We start from the raw sequence: 17,166 nt of genomic DNA, 5'->3' as shown, positions 1-17,166 counted from the left end.
CTGCACCGTGATTCACCAATGGAACCTAAGTATCTATCCACAATAAGTTACCAAAACTCAAGAGATTGACTATGAGGATTCGAACCGGCAAACAGATTATAGATTGCAACATACAAATGCTCAAGGACTTGCTAGTTCCCGACAAGTGCAGATATCTCCTTCGTCGTAATCTTCCCATCTTTTCTTGCACATCTCGAGCTCACACCTCTAGTTGAGAATTGCGCGAAGGAATCCCATGTTTTTCCGTGAGTTTTTTTCCATTTTTACCAATATATCTACCATCCAAGCGAAGCACTCATGAACTTCTCCCGGTGAGCATTTCAAGCTATTACATGAGTCAGCAAACCTTCACACACTCCACTTTCGACATTATTGGACATTATTAAGGTCACGGTAAACTAAACCCGATATCAATCCTATGATTCGCCAGCAGAGTCAGCTAGCTCCACATAAACGAAAGTTAATTAAATCTTTGAAATCTTATCAGATCATCGGATACATCTGATCTAATCTGATCTGATCTCATCTCATTATACTTAGACAGCATACATAAATCACTTCTTAAATTCCCCTCGTTACATTACCACATCATACACATGAATTCGACACATCAATCACATACCTCCCTCTCGGAATGGCTATCTAGCAATTTCCAAAGTGTTGCTGTTCGAAGCACATCTCATATATCCCCGATATCCACGGTATCCACGAGCAATAACTCAGAAACAAACCCAATAGCTATAGCCGATCCTCCTCCAGAACAACCCGATTTGCAGAAATTGATTGATGGCGCTTTGTTTAATGAGAAAATTATTAATACTTATCCATGGACGATTTGGGGGATTGTATTCGTTATTTCGGGGATACATTGGTTTGGGAGGGTTAAACGATGGAGGAGACGGGTTTTATGGAGGAGAAGGGAGAGATATGATGATGATGAAGTATCCAAGAAGATGCGAGAGAATCTAACGGAATATGGTAGTGGTAGTGGTAGTGCTACTACAAACTCATCGGGAAGCAGCACATTGGGATCAAACACCCCTTCTATCAAACTCGACAACAGAGATGAACATACCCCTCTCTTAGCGAATACTCTCCCCAAGAATACCCCCTCATATCAAAGCACCATAATATCCCATCTCAAAGCCTTCCTAATCTACCAACCCCGACCAATCCCCTACTTTAACAAAATCCTCCCTTCAAACGGCTCATCAATCTTCATCCTATCATTCCTCGCCCTCAACATCTTCTACACTTTCTACCACATCCACTTTTCCGCCTTCGAAGCATCAGTATTAGGAGATCGAGCCGGTTTAATCTTCGCTGTTAATCTCCCCCTTCTCTATATCCTCGGCGCGAAAAATCAACCGTTGAAAATATTAACAGGTGTTTCCTATGAATCTTTGAATATTATTCATAGACGTCTGGGAGAATTAATCATGATTACTGCCATGATTCATGCGGGTGGAATGTTCATGATGTGGTATATGTTTTTGAAACCATTTAGTGGTTGGACGATATGGGATTTTTTAACTCATCCTTGTATTTACTTAGGATTGTTGGCTCTTTTTACATACAAGTCGTTGTATGTAACATCGCTTGCTTCGTTTCGTCAAAGATGGTACGAGATGTTTTTAGGATTGCATGTTGTGTTACAAGCAGCTGCGTTGATCATCTTGTATTTTCATCATCAAGGAGCAAGAACTTATGTGTTGTGGGCTTTGGTGATATTCCTCGTAGATCGCTTAGTATATCGTCTTTGTGCTAAAATTATCATGGCAGAAGTAAGTCATTTACTTCCATTATCTTACTCTCCTCACTTAATCACATATATATACTAACAACATTAACCCTCTCTAGGCTAAAGTCAGCATATTTTCAGACAACGAAACCATGCTCCTCACATTCCACCTTCCCCAAACCACCCCAACCATCCTCTCCCAAACCCTCGGCCACTCCATCACCACCGGCTGGAAAGCAACCGACCACATATTCCTCACCATTCCCTCCTTAGGCCGCACCCACACCCTCCAAGCCCACCCCTTCACAATCTTCTCTCCAGCACCTCACCCCGCCACCAAAACCTCCCTCCTCACCCTCCTAATCCGCTCCCGCTCCGGATTCACCAGCGATCTCCTCCTCGCCGCCCAACTAAAAAACACTCTAAAATGTCGCCTCGATGGTCCTTACGGAAGTAATCACGCGCTCTCTCTCCTCTCCGATTCCGACCTAGCAATACTTATTGCGGGGGGAAGTGGAATTGCTGTTACGTGGCCACTTATTCATTATCTTCTAGCTATGTCGAAGGAGGATGAAAATGAAGATACAGAGAATGGGAGGATGGTAAAGGGGAAGAGACGAAGAATAGTAATGATATGGATTATTCACAAGCGTGAGCATTTAGAGTGGGTTAATGGAGAGGAGAGAGAAGAGGTGCAGAGGAGGGGGGTGGAAATTATTATTCCGGGTGCGACGATGGAGGTTGGAAGACCAGATTTAGAGGGGTTGATGGAAGTGGTGGTGGATGGTGGGAATGGGAGGAATGGGAATTCTTCATATGGAAAAAAGAACAAAAGAAGAATCGGTGTAGTAGTCAGTGGACCTGATGGATTAAACCGCACGATTAATAATAAATGTGCGGAATTTGTAAAAGAGGGAATGAATTTAAAGGTTACGATTGAGAAATTTGGGTGGTAGAGATATGGTTTAAGTATTTTATATCTTACATTTCATTGGTTTTCATTCAGTCGTGATGGGTAAATAGAAATTACAGCGGAATTCTTGAATATCTAGCTTAGTTTATAGTATTTAGAATTTGATATTTAGAATAGAGATAGAGATAGAGTATTTATGATGGAATAAGATTATTAAATAAATACGAATATATATTTGTATATACTAGATATATTAAATACCTATATATATATATCTTATATCCTTTACTCAAACTCATATCCCTTATTTGTATATTTCACTTTATATTCAAATTCCCTATTTAGATCAGTTACTCAAATCCCAAACTTATAACCCTTTTACTTGTATTCATATATCTCATATCCTATCATCTCTCTTCACTTCACACCAAACCTCACACCACAAAAATCCCATCCCCAGCCTAAATTTCCCTTCCGCTCTCATGTCTTCTCATCTAATCCATCCCATAATATTTCTATCTATCTATCAATATAATTAACTACCTACCTACCTACCTACCCAGGTAATAGGTAAGACTACCCATCTAATAACTGCCTACCTACCTATCAAATATCCCACTTCCTCCGTCTTCCTCCTTCTCACCCTTTTGCCTCCCCCTTCTCATCCACCACCTCTTCCTTCCCTCATCCACCCCTAGAAGACCTGTTCACAAAAGAAAAGTTCAGAAAAGACAAGAAAATTGCACAACCATAAAATAAAAACGAGTATTATTCATCTCCATCCTTGTAATCTTATGAATTCATTTATTTCTCTCATTCTCCAAAAAATAAGTCCAGTAGTCAGTCATCTTTGATTTATTTCCACATGTAATATGCATCCCAAACCATCCTGGTCCATCCATCCATTTACATCACAGCCAACAATTCATCTGACACCACAACACCTCCTCGCTCAATCCTACGCCAACCCATCACCCCGTCATCTATATACATCTATTGAGCAACCGGTGCATTAACAGTCTCCTCACTGGGAACTGGGGCCGGAGCTGTGGTTCCAGTAGGAATAGTACCCGGGTTAACATTTTCCGTGTCAATAACTTGTTGATCACCATTAGTCTTCTCAGCACTAGCCCACTTAGGAGGTTTAGCCCAAGCAGGATCTGTCCAAGGACCCTCATCACTCATTGCACAACCACCCTTACACTCACAAGTACCTCCGAAAACCTTTGGTAAATTTTCCTTGGGAACTTGAGCCAAAAGTTCCTTTTGATACCCTGAACCCAAAATATGGATCTTGCTAACAGTGATAGGGTCCAACCAACCCTTCATAACACCCCAAACAGTGGAGAAGCCCCATGGAGCATTAATCAGATACAATTTTCCGAGACGTTCAGGATAATAGTTTTGAGACATGACTGAAGCTTGTCTGACGTATGAGTAGACAGAAGGAACTTTTGTGAGACCAACGCCCTTGAGATCCATGATTGAGCAGCAGGTTTCGAGAAGGGAACCAGCTTTACGAGAACAAGCTGGAAGACGTGGATCGGCCATTTTTTCATACTCAACGGCGAGGTTTTGCAGCATTCGTTCTGAAGAGGTGATTTTGTACATGGCATTTAGGTCGATGTTACCCATTTGTTCGATGTAGACTGGACGGCCATCCTGTGAGGTGGAAGATGTTAGATGATGGTGTTAATTTGGGGGGGGGGGGAGAAAGGGAATAGAAAGAGAATGTACCTTATCAGTCTTGTGATAGTATTGAGGATAGTATTTGAAAACTTCTTCCTTCTCCTTATAATCAAAGGTACGAACAAGTTCATCGAGTCCGAAATCCTTTCTCCACTGCTCAGCTTCCACGAACCTATCCATGAAAATCAGTATGCGCCCTTTCAATGTATCAAATACGAAGATATGTAAATATTAAGGAAACCAGGAGCCCTACATCTTCTCAGCAAGTGGGACATCGAATTTACGTGCTCTCAAGAATCGAAGCTGTAGAATTGATAATAATTAGCCTATATCCATATTCATATACTAGCAGTCCAAATCCATCGCAGAATATCCAATCTCAAGATCTTAACCAAAGCTACCGCATTCTGCGAAGCAACAAACCAAACCAAACTAAACTTAACTCGAACCATCAAGACAACAAACAATCAAAAACAAAACATACCAAAGTAAGCGTATCCAACCTCTCAGTAAACCCTGCCGCCTCCAACTTCAACCTCAACTGCTCAACCTGAGCATCCTGCTCTGGCGTCGTATGTCCCGGATGACCACTCTGAGCCGTGGGCGACGTGGTAGGGAAATCATAATGATCATATTTCGGATTAAGATTGACTGATGGATTTGCGGCTGCCATGTTGAGTGTTTGTTGAAAAAAAGTATCTATCCTTTTCTCGATTTCTATTTCTCAAGTATGTATGTATGTATGTATGTATATGTATGTGATTTATTTGAATTCGTTTTCTAGTACGTCGTCAAATGCAAAACGTAAAAGGTAAAATGGGAAAAGGGAAAAATGAAAAAGGTGGTGAATTGGTGAATAAACGGCAAAAGGTTGAAATCAAGTTGCGCGCTCACTCCTCGTTCTTTCTGGGTGACGAACAAACCAAGCAAGGAATTCCTGCTGGAATATAACAGGTAGGTAGGTAGGATGGATATTAAGAGGGGCACTAGCTTGACGCATCACCACACTTTCTGGTCTGTTTTGCTGGGCTACTTACTGTGTTTGTGTTACTTTCTCGATGACGGTGTGGATGTATCCTTGTAAGCGAGTGAGTTTAAGTGCAGTACCTAGGTATAGAAAGAAAAGAAAGTCAGTCAGTTCAGTCCCCTAATCAGGGGATTCAGATCAGTCAGGGGAAGCAAAGAACGAACGAACGAACATTCTTCCATTCTTTCACTCTTTCGTATTCTTCTACCCCGTACTTAAAACTTTGATTTCTCCTCTAAATTGATCGATTTGATACATGGATACGATACCCCTTGATATAAATATATTAAAACCCGTTGAGATCCAAATTAGATCTTACGAATATCTTACGAATTTCTAATATTATACGAGGGTCGGTATGTTCTGATGTTTATAGCTAGCTACCTACCTAGGTACTTAAACATATGGATTTGAATTTAATGTACCAAAGTTTTTATATGGAACCAAGGAACCTGAATATCATGTACGGAGTATATTGATCAAATATAGTAAACCAATAATATTTCAAGAGTTTTACTTCCTGATATCAGATTTCAGATCTTTAATCATCTTATCTTTTGATTCCTTGTATTTGACAGGAAAGATGGTTTGGTTCCTCCTGAATATCATCATTCATTCATTCATCATCATCATCATCATCATCATCATCATCATCATCATCATCAAGTGGAACATTCCGTCAACATCCCTAAGACTTTTGAGTTTCATTATTTCTCTCCTAAATCTTATATACATCATCCATTAGGACTACCACTCTTTCCTTCCTTTTCATCCGCAGCCTCTTGTTCAATCTTTTCTTTTCGTTTCATCGTAACATCCCAATTGTATACCCTAGCCGTAGCAACCTCCATAGTCTATTGAAAGTTTCGTCAGCTTAATCTAATCTCTCGACTTCTCCCCCAGTTATGTTTTATAGGTGACTTGAACGTACTGTAATTTGTTCTCTCAAGAAATCAAGATCCTCTTCACAATTTGAGTAACTTTGTTTTGCTGCTGCTAGTCGTTTTGAAAGCAATTCTTCTGCCTCATCGATAGGATATGATAACATAACGTTGGCCTAATCCATTTTGTTAACTCAATATCAGAGAATTCATCCTAGAAATTAAACATACCCCCAACCATAAATATACCTCTTCGGTAGCTGGAATATTGGCTTTGGCATACAGAGTATCATTCAACTCAAACGTAGCCTGTATTGGGTCCGAACCCTCCTAGCATAGAAGTCAGCTCCAATCTCAATCTCTTATCCTACTCTCTGCCCCCCTCCTCTCCCCATTCCAATATACCTTTCTCGTTTTTAAAAACCTCACTGTATCAAGCGTCTTCTGAATATCCGGCATATTGATTTTCAACCCCGCAATTCTCTTTTGTTGATTAACCTCCATAAACTGATATTTCCTAAAGAAGTTTCAAAAGTAAGCCAGTGGTCCATCATCCAAGCCTCAAACCCCCAAACCCCCAACCCAAACCCGATCGCACTCCCCCGAAATAGAAAACAACACCTACGAAATCATTTCCTGAAACCTCTTCAACGTAGGTTCTACATCCGCCCGCTCCGTAACATAATCCTCCACACGATCCACAAACGGCGCATATGGAATCCCACGCTCATTCGTGCGAGCTACATCTTTCCTAGTTTGTATGTTAGTTTTTTTTCGGCAGACATCCTCCCGCATCCCCTCCCTCTTCCTGTCCTCTCCTCCCCTCCCCGCACCTCTCTCCTCCCTCCCCTCCCACAAACCCTAATCCAAACCCAACCTTCACCCTCCACCCTTCACACCTCCAAGATCCATAGAAAATCCACAACTTACTTAGTATCTGAATCCGCCATATTTGGCATCTGCGAAACTAAAAAGAAAAAGGGAATCGACAGAGTACGGTATGAAATGAACCGATATTTCACAAAAAATATTGAAACTGCAATATACCCACCACAACATTAGTGTTCTCGCTTATGTAATCATAGATGTACTGCGCTGCATCATAATCCCCGCTCTGGATTCTACTCCGTATGTCACGCTCTGATCCAGTTATTAGATAATTTAACGTCTTTACTTTACTCATTCATGGTTTTACTCTCGTTCAGTTATTACACATTGATAGCAAGCAATCGTACTTTATCAGTAATTTAATCGCATTCTGTACCGTACTAGTAGATATGTAGATATCAAGGAACTAATGGATAGTGACCCAATGATCAATTGTAGGGCATTCTGATCAAGGAAAAAGTGATCCCATTGCTCAATAGAATACCATGCATAGTTGTTATTATTAGAAATGAGACCTCTCTATTCTACAAACTAAAAGGAAATTCCCATCACCGATTCATGCCACAGACTTGTACGAGGGGCAGTCAATTTTGTTACCAACTTTGGCCCTTTGGGCTCAAAAGATTATGCATTTATGCCTTTGCCTTAGCAAGTCCCAACAGTGTTCTTGCCAAGATCATAGACAGAGTAATATCTTCGAAGGAATGCATCACCCAAGATAGCAAGAGGTCCGACTGGCTCTGGGAAATCCATACCCTAAAATACCATTAGTAGATATTCAATGAGGGAGGAAAGGGAACCAATGCAATAAAAAAACTTACCATGATTGTGGAAATACAAGAATCTTGAACTTCAAGAATGTAGTCGTAAGGGGTAATAGCGAAGTCATTACCGCTGAGTGTGAATGTAAGATCTGGAAGACTGTCACGCTTGGCACAATCGACCGAGTATTGACCGTTCCAACCCTTCTTAGCACCAATCTCCTTGTTAAGAAGCTCAGCGAGAGTGGATGGAACAGCAATGAGAGAAGTTCCGGTGTCAAGTATAACACCAGTGTTGTCAAGATCGGCCTTAGCATCACCAAAGGAGATAGCATCAAGGTCAACTTCCCAGTAAGCCTTACGTCTCAATGGGATCTCGGTGATCTTGCCCTCGTAGTGATCCTTGTTAACGCCACCAAAGATAGCCTCGGACTCATCACCCTCATCCTTAGAGTCACCCAAGTAGAAAGCGAAAACTGGCTCGTCCAAAAGTCCTTGGTTGATCATGTTGTAGAAAGGTGGGACGATCTGATTGACAGAAATGGTATCATAACCAAGACCTAAGATACCGTCGAATCTGCCGAAAGCAAATGCAAGACCTGGTTCTTCGGTAGCTTCGGCGAAGACTTGATCCTTGATCTCAAGATCACCAATAGACATAACATCTCTAGAGGTGAAACCACTCAAGCTTCCCGAACCGTATCGGATCTCGAATGATGTTCCATTCTTCTCGTATGTAGAGGATGAGGATGAGTCGTACTTTGTGTGAAGGTAGCACGCGATCGAACCGCATTCGGATGATGGAACCCAAAGGTTGGAACTTCCGGTATCAAGGACGACCTTGAATGTTTGTGGTGGTGTTCCGATGGTAATCTCGGAGAAGTCTATTTAAAAGTCAGTACCTAATGAATACTCGTTACTGATGTATATACTTACATTGAGCATTAAGGAAGTTGGAAACCGGAACAGTGTGGTCGCCTCCCTCAAGGTGAACCGAAGTCTCCTTGAACATCTCACTGGCATGAGATTGAGGTCTAACACCCATATACTTTTGTCCCAAATGCTTGACATGAGTATCCATATTGGCCGTAGCAAGTTGCTCACTCAAAGATACCTTCTTGAGAGGCATCTTGTGAACACCGGCACTCACACTGCCGAGCAGCGATGCTGCGGCGAGAACTGCACCCTTCATGATGTAGAATTAATTCGTATGTAGCGTAATGTATCGTATCGTATTAATGAAAGGTCGAGTTAAAAGAGAAGAATGTCTTTGATGAAATTCAGAAATGGTTGATGAAGTAAAAGAGTTGGGTGTTGATAAGAGAAAGGAAGATGGCTGAAATTGATGGGATAGAGAGCTTCCGGTACTAGCAAGAGCAAAGCAAGCAAGAGCAATAATAGCACGACAGGATCAAGTGAATGGCTCGAGCACGAATGAATGACGATAGCGGTCGCCTATTACGGCTGCCTCCACAACACCAACCACTCATAAGCTGAGAAAGCAAAACAATTATGAATTTAAACCAATCAAAAAAGGTCATGCGTCTTCTTGGCGGAACCTTTAGAAAAATAGATACCGATACCCCGACATTTTTGAGACCATGGCAGTGGCACCATACCCTTATCGATCATGACCGATCGAAATCCTACAAGGTGCCGGTAACAGTCTCACATTTCCAAGGCGAACGAACGAGCTTAGGTAAGTTACGCATACGTAGATGAGGAAAACAATTCATCGCCACATGAAGATAAAGATACAGATACTACCTAGTAGGTAGATAATAACAATAAATCACATGAGCATCCAACTTCATCTTCATCTTCATTTTCATACTACTACCTAGGTACCCTTATCTAATCATTCCCTTCATTCATGCCAGGCACAAGGCAAGAACAACAAATACCTACCTAGCTTATGTGGACCGACCCGGCGCCAACCGCTCTTCCGCCATACCGCCCCAGGATTCAGTCAGGTACGAAACAATTAACTTGGAATACCTACCTAGGTACTAAAAGTACATTGCATTGTACCTCGGATGGTACTAGAAGACGCCATCTTCCATCTTAAAAGGTTAAGTAAGGTAAGATTACATGTGATTCGTCGTTTTAGACAAAGATGCATATCCTCTGTACTCTCTACAGCCAACGAAATGCAGTTAAGGTTTAGTGCATCGCTACTCGAGTACTCGCATCTCATCAGATCCTAACCTAAATGCCTCTCGCTCGCAGCATGTGGAACGCCCATTTAGATAGGACAATGATGACAAACTATCTCACCAGTAGACATTCACATCTTTGCTCATAATACGTGATACTTGAAATATAAAGTGACGGTAGAAACAGTTGATTTACTACCTAGGTATCTAATGTGGTCTATTGAATTCGACCTCTAAATTTTATTCATAATCCCTTGCCACTCCCTGGTATATCATGACGACGTTGAATCAGTCAAAAGAAGTAGCGCCTGCAAATGATGAACCCTATTTGCTTTTTCTTGCCCACACCCTAACCTTAAACACCAAAAACAAATGCCAAGTAATCAAACATCTACTCTCTCCATCCCTCAACTGGGAGAGGGAAGCTGCTAGCCCAGGACGCAATCTCCTTTCTCAACTCGTTGATCTTCTCAACCTCACCACCGGCAACCTTGGACTTGAAGTCCTTGAGCTTGTTGTCGCTCTTTGGCAAAGAAGCTTGAACTTCCTTGCAGATGTTGATACTTTGATCAATGTAGGATGCAACCCTCTTGAAGTCCTCAGTACCAAATCCACGACTGGTCATGGCTGGTGTACCAATACGGATACCACAAGGGGTTAAAGCAGACTTGTCACCTGGTATGGAGTTCTTGTTGCAAGCAATGTTGATTTGCTCCAAGACAGCCTCGACACGAGCACCGTCAAGTCCTTGTGCTCTGAGATCAAGGAGAACCATGTGAGAATCAGTGCCATCAGCAACGAGCTTGTAGCCCAATTGCTTGAACTCGATCTCGAGAGCCTTAGCGTTGTCAACGACTTGTTGTTGATATTTCTTGAAGTCGTCAGTTGTAGCTTGCTTGAGGGCAACAGCAAGAGCGGTAATAGTGTGGTTGTGAGGCCCACCTTGGTGACCTGGGAAGACGGAGAAGTTGATTGGGCCTTCGAGATCGTAAAGTGTCTCCTTTCCAGTCTTGGCATCAGTCTTGCGGACACCCTTGCGGAAGAAGATCATGGCACCACGAGGACCACGGAGGGATTTGTGGGTTGTGGTGGTAACGATATCAGCGTGCTCGAATGGACTTGGGATAACACCAGCTGCGATCAAACCGGAGATGTGAGCCATATCAACAACGAGATAAGCACCGACAAGATCGGCGATCTTGCGCATACGGGCATAATCAATAAGACGGCAGTAAGCGGAGGTTCCGGCAACAAGAACCTTTGGTCTGTACATCAAAGCGTTGGCCTCGAGTTGGTCATAATCGATGATACCAGTCTCCAAGTTGACACGGTATGGGAAGGTCTCGAAGTATGTTGATACAGCGGAGATCCTGTCAATGAATTAGTTTCACGGAAATGTCAAGAATCAACACTTTGCAACTCACTTTCTCTGGGGAGTTTGGTAACCGTGAGACAAATGACCACCGTGTGGGAGATCAAGACCCATCAGTCTATCGTGAGGTCTCATGATGGCTTGGTAAACCTGGAGATTTGCTGGGGAACCACTCAAGCATTGAACATTGACACCCCATTTCTCGGAGTCCAAGTTGAATGCCTTAAGAGCACGAGCTTGACAGGTCAACTCAATAGAGTCGATGTGTTGGTTTCCACCATAATATCTAGCACCTGGGTAACCCTCAGAGTATTTGTTTGACATGGGAGATCCCAAAGCATCGAAAACTGCACGGGAGGTAACGTTCTCGGAGGCAATGAGGATAATTGATTCACGCTGACGTTGAATCTCGAGTTTCTGTATGTTTCGTCAGTAATTGGCATAACGGCAGAGGGCTGCTTGTTCACTCACCATGATCTCAGCAATCTCGGGATCGGTCTCGACCAAAGACTTTTCCAACATCTGTAAAAAGTGAGTCAGTAAATTCTTCAAACATTCCTGATTGAGGGACAATTGGTAGTATAACAAACCTCTTGGTGAGACTTTGGGAGGGCGTATGTAGAAGACATGATAGCGATCTGATTCTCTGAATGGCAAAGAAAAGTGTATATGAATTGCAAATTGAGATTCTGAAGGATGCTTCGAAAAAATAAAATGATGCAGAGGCAAGACAAAGAAGTATATACGAAAATTTGGTCGAGCTAAGAGTTGCCCCTCCAGCACGCTAGTGGGGATTAAAGGTTCGCATCAACCAATGAAAACCCCACAATCATCAATTCGTGACTCGCTACCGTAAATATCCCGCATTAAAAAAAATGGTGCGGGGGAAAGTCGATGGATGGTGAAACTACGGAAAAATATTCAGAGTTTGGTAGGAATGGAGGCATATGCAAGGTCAATACTGTCAAAAATGGAGAATTGGTACTTGAAATATTCTTAGTATCTTTCCGGATCTTTCACAGTCTTTTGTATGAAGCCACGAAACTATGATTATAACACAATCAACCATTCCTTGCCAAGACTAAAGACAATAAGGATCGACATTTCTTGCAGAAGGGGGTTCGCTTAAGGCAATGAAGTAGAGGATGAACAAGGTGATTATGAAGTAATATGAGGTTAATTTTGGTATCATTATTTTTTGTGTCTGCCTCGTGAATAAGTTGATTGCCATGACTCCAATTCCCGCTGGAGAAAGCAAAAAACTTTTATGCACAATCTCCCAACCATCAAAAATTATCAGTCCGAGACTCCAATCGTCTCTTCTTCGCCTCCTTGTACGCTTTTTTCTCCCGTCTTGCTTCATCCTTAGTGGTTGCCATATTTGAATCTTTACTGACGGGTGCTCTTATAGCTTTCTTCTTCGTACTCTCCTCGTTTGAGGATAGGTCTTTCGTGGTTGGATCGAAGGTTGTAGGTTGAGCTTGTGGGAGTGTTGTGTTTAAATTAGAGGACGCCTTGCTTGATAGGACTATGGAAGGTTGGGAAGGACTAGTATCAGTTGGTTTTTCAGGAGCCAAATCTGAACGCGACGTGGCCCGTAGTCGTAATGGCATGGACTGATCCGCGAGCTCAGTTGCTGTCTGCTTCTTCAAAATTTTCAGTTCCTGTATTTCTGGGGAGGCTGATGTGAACGAACTCTTTTGCTTTTTCTTCTTGTCTCCAGTATCCTTCTGCTTCTTTTTCGATGAGCGATCCGCACTCTCTTGTGAGTCCTTCTGGCTCTTCTTCGACTTATCAGACTTTGATTTCTTCGCTGGGTTTGAGGATGGTGGTGCATCTTCCATCTCTACGTCCGATGCCCCGTCTTCCGACATTGCGATTTTTTGGAACTTGGGAGCACGTTCTTCCGAGTCACTTTCATCTTCGTCGGATCCAATAACACCAGGTGCGCTTGCAAATCCAATTGGCTGGAATCGCGCTTTAAGACCTTTAGGCTGTTGGCGGACAGGTCTCTTTGCGGGCACTGTAGCTTGGCTGGAATTCTCCTTTGAAATGTTGACGACTTGTTGCATATGATATATTTGATCCACAGGCTTTCTTTCTAGAATGATGCATTAGTATTACGGAGGAATTAGTTGCAGGGGGAAGGTTACCAATAGAGTAACCATCTTTGGAATTGCTTGGTAACAAGATCTTGGTGTATGTCTTATCATCGAGCGGATCTTGAACGAGACCATAATCATTTCCGTCGTGTGAAAATACTGCCTTACCCAATTTCGCATCTTGTAGCGAAATTTCCTTCACAGAGTTTATAGGCACTGACGCAGGTGCTGTGATATACCAAATTTCCTTGCCCTCTAAATTAGATTTATTAAATAATTGTGATGTAATGCTCGAGTTCTTCGATGAAGTCTTCTCGAATCCAGGAGGAGGCTTGAAGGGCGCAACTTTCATCGACACGGTTTTGGCATCCTTTCTGATATAATATCAGCGCATGATTTCGGACTCTGGCGAGCTTCGAAGAACTTACTTGGACGGCGGCGCTACAGCAGTCTTTTTTCCATCTGCATTCGATTCATTTTCACTTTCGGATTTCTGCTCATTCTCTTTATCACTTCCACTTCCACTTTCACTCTCTTCTTCGCTTTCAGCCTCGGAACTGTCGCTACTTTCTGCGGCCTTGCCATTGGATTTGGACTTGGATTTAGGTGTGGATTTAGCGGGATTCGATGGCAGGGAGTCATTGTCACTATCGGAATCTGAATTATTTCCCATTGGCTCATCATTATCATTGTCGCTTTCTCCAACGAATTCAGAGCTCTTGAAATCTTGCGATGATTTGGCGACTGGAGTTTCAATTGGATCTTTGCCAGAATATTTCGTGGACTTCTTTGACATTGACTTTTTCTTTTGTTCACTAGGAACAGCTTTGGACGGCCCCATTATGAAAGAGTATGATTTTGTTCTGTGGTAATTGATTCGAAATTTGTGCAATGGTAGTTGTAAATCAAGGGAAAATCACATTGAAACTTTTTTTTTGGCAAGGCTCGGCCTCGTTCGGGAAAACACCCGATACAAAGGTTTTTCGATGCGCCCAAGCTGCCTCCTCATAAATAAGCCTTTCGAATATCAAACAATCATAAATATGTGCATGGTAAATTATTTCTTGCTGAAGTATTTATTATAATGTCGAGCAAAAGAAGAAAGCTAGATTCTTCTATAAAACCTCGTATGTTCAACTGCGTTACCAAAAAAGGACCATTTTTACTGAATTCAATATAGAGCTGAGTGCCGTCAGTGCTTTCGCAGCTAGAAAGGCACAAGCTGCTGCCCATAGCACTGGTAGTCCAGAAAAGGAGACGACATCTTCTGAAGATCATCCAAAGAAACTTTCTCAGGATGTGAAAATTGATTTCCCCTCCAGAAGTCTGAATCGGGGTAAATCGAGTCAAGTTGGAAATGACTTTCCTTCTATAAGCGCAGGCTTCATTGCTGAGGGAAGTGGACTAGGAGAAGACATTGGGAATCATGTCATGAGGTGCGTCCCTTTACTCCTATTCTCTCTGTTATTCTCCCTGTACCAAATATTGATTTAGGACAGTTCTGATTCACGTGAGCAGTCACCTGAAGTGATCTCCAACAGGCCATCGATGGTATTATCTACCTTCAGGCCCAACGAAGATAATACCAAAGTGCTCAAAAACAGAACCCTGGTCTTGAAGCTAGCACCTGGTGAGGTCAGTGATCTTGAGTCTGTTAACCACAAAATCTGACATTTCATAGAGATTGGTCATTCTTGGACAATGTAATCTTGAGGTGGCCGAAGGACAAATCACCATTCTAGGGTCTATACTAAAAGCTTCAAAAACTAAATATCAAGTATATGCGGCGGCCTCACATTCGTTACCCGTGATTAGGTGTCCAGATGGAGAACTTAACCCTGCCGTACTCCGTCTTCATCAGTCTGATTGCGGGCTGAGATCCTTGGATTCTCTTTCTCCGCTCTTCGGAAAATTATGGAACGAAGACACGCGAGCATTCAAATCAGCACACAGTCGTCTTTCTGCAAAACTTGGAAAAAGCACATTTCAAATTGTACACAAATCCTACCTGCAACCAATCACCTCCCCACCAGAATGGAACAAAACCTTGTCAAAATTATCCGGTACCCCTGGAGCAACAAAACGAATCATGCTCTGTGGTCCTAAGTCGTCTGGAAAATCAACTTTTGCGAAATTCCTTGTCAACCGACTTCTCTCCGCAAGTCAGAATGATGCTCAAAGTTCCACCCCGAACTCAAGAAAGGGTCCCGGTGTTGCACTACTTGATCTAGATCCTGGGCAACCCGAATATTCTCATCCTGGTCAAGTATCCCTCATTCACATTCAAGAACCAAACTTTGGACTGTCAATTACCCACCCTGTACCTGGGATCAAGAGTCGTCTTATTCGTGCACATGCTCTAGGCGCAATATCACCATCTATGGACCCAAGTCTCTACATGTCATGCGCACTCGACCTATTTGCACATTATCGGAATTTATCCTCTCTCCATTTCAATTGTCCATTGGTCATCAATACTCCTGGCTGGGTATTAGGAACCGGGCTTGAAATTCTTGTAGACTTAATAGCTAAAGTGCACCCATCAGAAGTCATATACATGTCTAAAGAAGGTCCCGCCGAAGTCGTTGAAAGCTTACAAGACGCCGCTAAAACAACCCCTCTCATTACCCTTCCTTCACAAACAAGTGAATTCATGACACGAACTTCTGCTCATCTTCGTACAATGCAGTCAATGTCATATTTCCATCTCGATTCTACAAACAAGAATGAACTTGCGTGGAGCTCAACGCCATTAACATCTATCCCACCTTGGGAAATAAAGTATTCTGGCGAGAATGCCGGTATACTAGGTATTATGTGTTACGGCGAGCAACCGCCTCCAGATCTTCTTGCAGAAACCATCAACGGCTCTATAGTGTCCGTTGTCGTTATCGAGGAAGCAGCTGCAATACCAGGTTATACTTCATTCCAACAAGAAAAAGACGAGCAATCCGACCCTGAAACCCTTCACGAATTCAATTCACCTTTAACACTCGATCCTATAAAAACTCCTCTAATTATCCCTACACCACACGAAAGGCTCCCCTACTTCAATCCTCTCAACGCCATAACTTTAGACCCTCAATTCTCACACACTATCGGAACGGCTCTCATCCGAGGAATCGACATAAATCGTCAGCGTCTCCAAGTTCTCACTCCCATCTCTCCAGAAGTTCTCGAAGAACTCAATGATGAGAATAAGAAAATAGTTCTAGTGAGTGGAAAATTAGATACGCCCGGCTGGGCATACACAGAAGAATTAATGAAGAGAATGTGGTTGGAAAAAGAAAAAAGAAGGAATGAATTACATGGTAATGATGATGATGATGAAGTGGAAGTAGAAAAAGATGAAGATGAGGATGAAGAAGAGGATAAAGAAGAAGATGAAGAAGACCTCCCAACCCCAAATTCAACATCATCATCATCATCATCATCATCATCATCATCATCTAATAACACAACCATAACATTTCGCCACCACACGCCCTGGGTAGAAAAACTCACTGGCTCCCAGGGAAGAGGTATAGGAGCGAGAGTGTGGAGAGTAAGGAGGGATTTGGGTAAGATGGATGCGTGATGGATGATGCGAATTATTTAGTTGATGAGTATTCTTCCTGTTGGTATCATTATTACTAT

The 17,166-nt window shown here is 42.5% G+C and overlaps 8 protein-coding genes across 8 annotated transcripts; 2 read left to right on the top strand and 6 right to left on the bottom strand.

Annotated features, from left to right (window-relative positions):
• Positions 1-235: 235 nt before the first annotated feature.
• On the top strand, positions 236-2,697 carry SS1G_11821 (hypothetical protein; the record flags this gene model as incomplete). Its single annotated transcript, XM_001586742.1, has 3 exons — positions 236-245; positions 745-1,784; positions 1,861-2,697. 3 exons carry the CDS (start codon positions 236-238, stop codon positions 2,695-2,697), a joined length of 1,887 nt encoding a protein of 628 aa, XP_001586792.1.
• Positions 2,698-3,647: 950 nt separating this feature from the next.
• SS1G_11820 (hypothetical protein) lies at positions 3,648-5,016 on the bottom strand (the record flags this gene model as incomplete). Its single annotated transcript, XM_001586741.1, has 4 exons — positions 3,648-4,316; positions 4,392-4,515; positions 4,597-4,646; positions 4,828-5,016. The coding sequence occupies 4 exons, from the start codon at positions 5,014-5,016 to the stop codon at positions 3,648-3,650; spliced, it is 1,032 nt and encodes a 343-aa protein (XP_001586791.1).
• A 1,088-nt stretch (positions 5,017-6,104) lies between these two features.
• Positions 6,105-7,201, bottom strand: SS1G_11819 (hypothetical protein; the record flags this gene model as incomplete). The annotated part of the gene is made up of 6 exons (XM_001586740.1): positions 6,105-6,224; positions 6,302-6,427; positions 6,483-6,581; positions 6,681-6,768; positions 6,877-7,002; positions 7,182-7,201. The coding sequence occupies 6 exons, from the start codon at positions 7,199-7,201 to the stop codon at positions 6,105-6,107; spliced, it is 579 nt and encodes a 192-aa protein (XP_001586790.1).
• A 583-nt stretch (positions 7,202-7,784) lies between these two features.
• On the bottom strand, positions 7,785-9,092 carry SS1G_11818 (hypothetical protein; the record flags this gene model as incomplete). Its single annotated transcript, XM_001586739.1, has 3 exons — positions 7,785-7,895; positions 7,961-8,784; positions 8,837-9,092. The coding sequence occupies 3 exons, from the start codon at positions 9,090-9,092 to the stop codon at positions 7,785-7,787; spliced, it is 1,191 nt and encodes a 396-aa protein (XP_001586789.1).
• A 335-nt stretch (positions 9,093-9,427) lies between these two features.
• On the bottom strand, positions 9,428-9,532 carry SS1G_11817 (predicted protein; the record flags this gene model as incomplete). The annotated part of the gene is made up of 1 exon (XM_001586738.1): positions 9,428-9,532. The coding sequence occupies one exon, from the start codon at positions 9,530-9,532 to the stop codon at positions 9,428-9,430; it is 105 nt and encodes a 34-aa protein (XP_001586788.1).
• A 915-nt stretch (positions 9,533-10,447) lies between these two features.
• Positions 10,448-12,057, bottom strand: SS1G_11816 (serine hydroxymethyltransferase; the record flags this gene model as incomplete). The annotated part of the gene is made up of 4 exons (XM_001586737.1): positions 10,448-11,426; positions 11,481-11,845; positions 11,900-11,950; positions 12,019-12,057. 4 exons carry the CDS (start codon positions 12,055-12,057, stop codon positions 10,448-10,450), a joined length of 1,434 nt encoding a protein of 477 aa, XP_001586787.1.
• Positions 12,058-12,714: 657 nt separating this feature from the next.
• On the bottom strand, positions 12,715-14,326 carry SS1G_11815 (hypothetical protein; the record flags this gene model as incomplete). The annotated part of the gene is made up of 3 exons (XM_001586736.1): positions 12,715-13,529; positions 13,582-13,904; positions 13,959-14,326. 3 exons carry the CDS (start codon positions 14,324-14,326, stop codon positions 12,715-12,717), a joined length of 1,506 nt encoding a protein of 501 aa, XP_001586786.1.
• A 288-nt stretch (positions 14,327-14,614) lies between these two features.
• SS1G_11814 (hypothetical protein) lies at positions 14,615-17,107 on the top strand (the record flags this gene model as incomplete). The annotated part of the gene is made up of 4 exons (XM_001586735.1): positions 14,615-14,657; positions 14,711-14,966; positions 15,135-15,165; positions 15,212-17,107. The coding sequence occupies 4 exons, from the start codon at positions 14,615-14,617 to the stop codon at positions 17,105-17,107; spliced, it is 2,226 nt and encodes a 741-aa protein (XP_001586785.1).
• Positions 17,108-17,166: the final 59 nt, after the last annotated feature.

Source organism: Sclerotinia sclerotiorum, genomic scaffold (genome assembly GCF_000146945.2).
Source record: "Sclerotinia sclerotiorum 1980 UF-70 scaffold_20 genomic scaffold, whole genome shotgun sequence".
Taxonomy (NCBI): domain Eukaryota; kingdom Fungi; phylum Ascomycota; class Leotiomycetes; order Helotiales; family Sclerotiniaceae; genus Sclerotinia; species Sclerotinia sclerotiorum.
Note: the sequence above shows the minus strand (reverse complement) of the source record. Positions and strands in the feature narration are given on the sequence as shown.